This window comes from Gavialis gangeticus, unplaced genomic scaffold (assembly GCF_001723915.1).
Source record: "Gavialis gangeticus isolate Ggan-Ray unplaced genomic scaffold, GavGan_comp1, whole genome shotgun sequence".
Classification (NCBI taxonomy): domain Eukaryota; kingdom Metazoa; phylum Chordata; order Crocodylia; family Gavialidae; genus Gavialis; species Gavialis gangeticus.
This window is the reverse complement of record NW_017729032.1, coordinates 141,798,869-141,802,789: the sequence shown is the minus strand read 5'-3', so window position 1 is coordinate 141,802,789 and position 3,921 is coordinate 141,798,869. Positions and strand designations below refer to the sequence as shown.

At 44.4% G+C, this 3,921-nt stretch overlaps 1 protein-coding gene across 2 annotated transcripts in view; it reads left to right on the top strand.

Moving 5' to 3' along the window:
• GRTP1 (growth hormone regulated TBC protein 1) overlaps nt 1-3,921 on the top strand; it is a 96,388-nt gene that overhangs the window by 21,978 nt on the left and 70,489 nt on the right. For both annotated transcript variants that reach the window (XM_019525193.1, XM_019525194.1), the window contains one exon: nt 2,797-2,948. In XM_019525193.1, coding sequence (XP_019380738.1) covers nt 2,797-2,948 — 152 coding nt within the window. The remainder of the gene's footprint in view (nt 1-2,796; nt 2,949-3,921) is intronic.

Genomic DNA, 3,921 nt, shown 5'->3' with positions numbered 1-3,921 from the left:
CCGCCTCCCCGCGGGGGCTGCGCGGGCTGGCGCTCAGGTGCGGCCGGCTGGGTTGGGCTGGTCCGGCCCGGCCCGGTGCCGCCGGGCTCGGAAACCTCGGGGGCAGGGGGCACGATTCGCCTTGCCCCCGCCCCCCATGTATTTTGTGTGCGTGTATCTCTCATATATGTCTGGACACCTGAGGTTCTGCAGCCACCTTTCCCCTCTGAGGAAAGGATACATACATACCTTAAGAGGAGATGAGACAAGCACCTGGCTGGGGTCGTTTGACCCCAGCCAGCTCTTTTCTGCCCAGGGCAGGGGTCGGACTCGATGATCTACTAAGGTCTCTTCCAAGCCTAACAATTACCTTCCTTCCTTCTTTCTTGCCTGCCTTCTTTCTTTCCCACCACCTATCGATTTGTATAGATAAATAGATAGGAGTGTGTGTGTGTATCCTTTTCTCAGAGGGGGAAAAGTGGCTGTGGGATCCCAGGGCTTGGGTGTCCAGCCCTTGGAAGAGGCTGTATTTCCTGGCTGGGGACTAGACACTTCCCTAGTCTGGACTCCTAGTTGCAGCAGTTTCTCAGCAGGCAGAGAGGTGAGAGAGACACCCTAGGGACCGCTTCATAGGAGACCAGTTTTTGGGAGTAAGAACCTGGTGTCGGACTGCCAGGGCAAGCTCCCCTGCCCTGTCCCTTCCAGAGGCACTGAGCTGCGGTCCTGGCATTGGCTGATGGGTTCTGTTTTATTTGGAAGAGCTTCAGGAGACGCGGCTGAATGCTGGCAGACTTACTTTCCTCTGTCATTCTCCACCGAGAGGCACAGCACACTTGTGTGTGACCCTGTTCATAAACAGTACAGGGTACCCGGAAGGCTGCAGATAATAAATACCACAACCTGGCACTTTGCTACAGTGAAACAGAGCCACTGTGAAAGCACCATGTGAAACGGAGCTCAGAAGCCTCTTGTGTTGGTGGAGGGGGGGAGCAGAGAGGCTCATGGGGGTCAGAAACTCGGCAATGGAGTGAGTGCCTAGAAATAATGACAGAGATTGCCTTAGTCACAAGTTTGCTCTCTGTCTGCTGAAAGTTTGGAGGCCGGGCAAGGAAGCTTTGCCAGTGTCATTCTCTCCGTTTCCCATCTGTGACACGTTGGAACAAGGAATCTGTTACAGGTCGAGTCAAATGGCTTTGACGCGTGCAGCCTCAGTTGAAAAGAATATCTTAAAATCTGGGACAGCCCTCCCCTGCTCTCCCTACAGGATTTCTGATCATGTCAAGGCTCTGAGGAGAGGAAATAATGCAGTTTTTAAAAGAAAATGCATGGAGACTTCTGCTTCCCAGCAAGCAGACCGAGTTAGAAAATGAATCTGCATCCTCATCTCGCATAATTGGAATCCTAAACATGCATTTGTGTTGAAGTGTTAGTGCTGTTTTTAATTGTCACAATGCTGTACGTACGCTAAAGTTACTTATTATCCAGTTCAGGAATATAAAAAATAATAATAGCCCCCCAAAAACCTTCTGTCTTCTAGTGAAGAACAAAACAGAAATAAGTGAGTCTGCAAACTGTATGGCTGGTTCTTGGTGTTTATCTCTAATGTAATGCTGCTTTGGCCCAGCCTCTTGTCTCCTATCAAGTAGTCAGCATACAGTTAAAAAGGTGATCTTTCTTACTGCCAGTTCAGTGAATTCAGATGCTAGATGCTACTTTTTCTGACCCATTGGTGAAGAGGTTCATGGAGTCAATCACCTGTACTGTCCTTACTGGAGGTTGCCCAGATGTAACCAAGAGCCAAATTTTTCTTTATAGAGCTGGAATTTAGCTCTTGATGTCATGAAGTTTCTTTCTGCATGGATACACTTCTGTGTCCTCTGAAAGCCCCACTGAGTTCAGGGAAGCTTTGTGGTTGTGTTCACTTATGCAAAACGCATCTTGCAGAATTGGGGTCATCAGTGTGATTTGATTTTTCTTGATACAAGTAAAATAATAATAATGGAAAAATATTTTTGACTCAGAATCCAAATCACTCTTAAATTACAGTTCCTCAGTACTAATTGGAACAAAAATAGTACTAATTGCTATAAATAAAATGAATGCATCTGATATCACATGCACACGTACATACACATGGTAGGACAGGGCACCTTAGGGACTAACTAGTTCAGAGAAGCAGGAGCTTTTGTATTTCATCCCATGCAATGAAAGAACAATGCAGAGGATCTGTTGGAGAGGGTAGTAAAGACTGCTGCTATACAGTGGCTTTTCTAGCTACTAAACTTTGAAGAGAGCTATGTAACTTTGTCACATTGTTACAAAAAATAGCACCTTCTAAAGGTCATTCTTGTAATTGAATACATTTCTACAGGCTTCCCCCTACCCCCCAACACAGAACTGTCTTTGTGGAAAAGCTAATATATTGCAGCATTGAACCAGACAGGCTTGCCCTTGCAGCACGTACTGCTGCTTTTTTTAATGGCCTGTCATTCTCTCCACCCATGAGTAAAAACTTTTTATTTTTAAATTGGCATGATTTAAATCATTTTTCTACAAAATGGATCTTCCTCTCTGAACCTTCATAGCAAAACCAAAAGCAGCGGAGGCAGAGATTGACCATAAATTGCATACATTCCAGTTGTTCATTTTAGCCGTTATGATGTAGCAGGGAGCTGGTAGGAATGTGTCAATTTTATTTTCCTGAGTTACTTTGTAGATTATCACCTATAAGTTAGTATTAATAAAGTATACTTGCATATTTTGAATTGTGAATTTGGAAAAAAAATAAGCATAACAATAACTTCTCTTACATTGCAGAGTTGATTCCTATGGGTTTGAAAGGCCAGAAGATTTTGATTATGTGACATACGAAGAATTCTTTTCCAGGTATCTTGTGATACTCACTAGGAGGGCAATAAAGTGGTCCAAGCTTCTAAAGGGGAAGAATAGTATACAGAAAAGTTTAAAAGGTGAGTTGCAAGCTGAATGATTCACATTCAGCTCCGATAAAATGCAATTTTGGGAGTAGACTTTAAGTTTAAATTGGTTCATGGTTAAGAATGCTTAATTCTATCCATCTTTCTGCTGAAAGTAATAATACACAGAGCATTTAGTTATAACACATCAACAAATGTGCTGTGGTTTTAGGGATAATCAACTTGATTTTAAGTTCCTAAGGGAGTCATCCTGCTTGACATGCATCATGATATTAAACTTTGTATCCATAAGCAAGATGGATTATACCTGTGAGAGACCAGAATTTTACTGTTGTCTATTTTTTTGTTGTCTACTATTCTGTGCTTGCTTCTGCTGAGATATGCCATACAGCTTGGTGCAATAGAAAGTGTGAAGAGATAATTCTTAGGTGCAAGGATAGATGGGGAGTTTGTGTTTGAAGAAATCAGCTGACTTCCCTGAACATTCCCATGGTACCACTTGGCCACCCTGCATGTACTAACTCCAGTCTTAGCAGCAGCTTAGCTGTCTTGGTGCAGGCATGTTTATTAGCTGTAGCAAAAGCTGGGTGAATGGCTGTATTGCTGCCTCTTCCTCAGTTAGAACTAGTGTCTTCTCCATGCCTAGCAGCAGGACTATGATGGGAAGAGGGACTGCATGGGCTTGGGAGTAGGAGACATTGAATGTGGGGTGGCAGGAAGGCTATAGGGTAAGTAGGATTTGGGAATGCATAGGAGGCTGGAAGTGGGCCAGGGGATCAAAAAAAGGATGAGAACCACTGGTGTAGAAAAGTCTAGGGTGTTCCAGGCTGTACTCATAGAGTGCATCCAGATAGGCATGGGCATGTGGTATGTGGTGCTGCAGACAGGTCGCATACGCTGCACATGCAGGCATTCCCTGCACTGCTACCTAGCACTGGGGGGGAGGGAGGGTTTGACCCCAGGAAATCCTGGAGTCAAAAAAGCTCATGCTAAAAAAAAAAAAAAA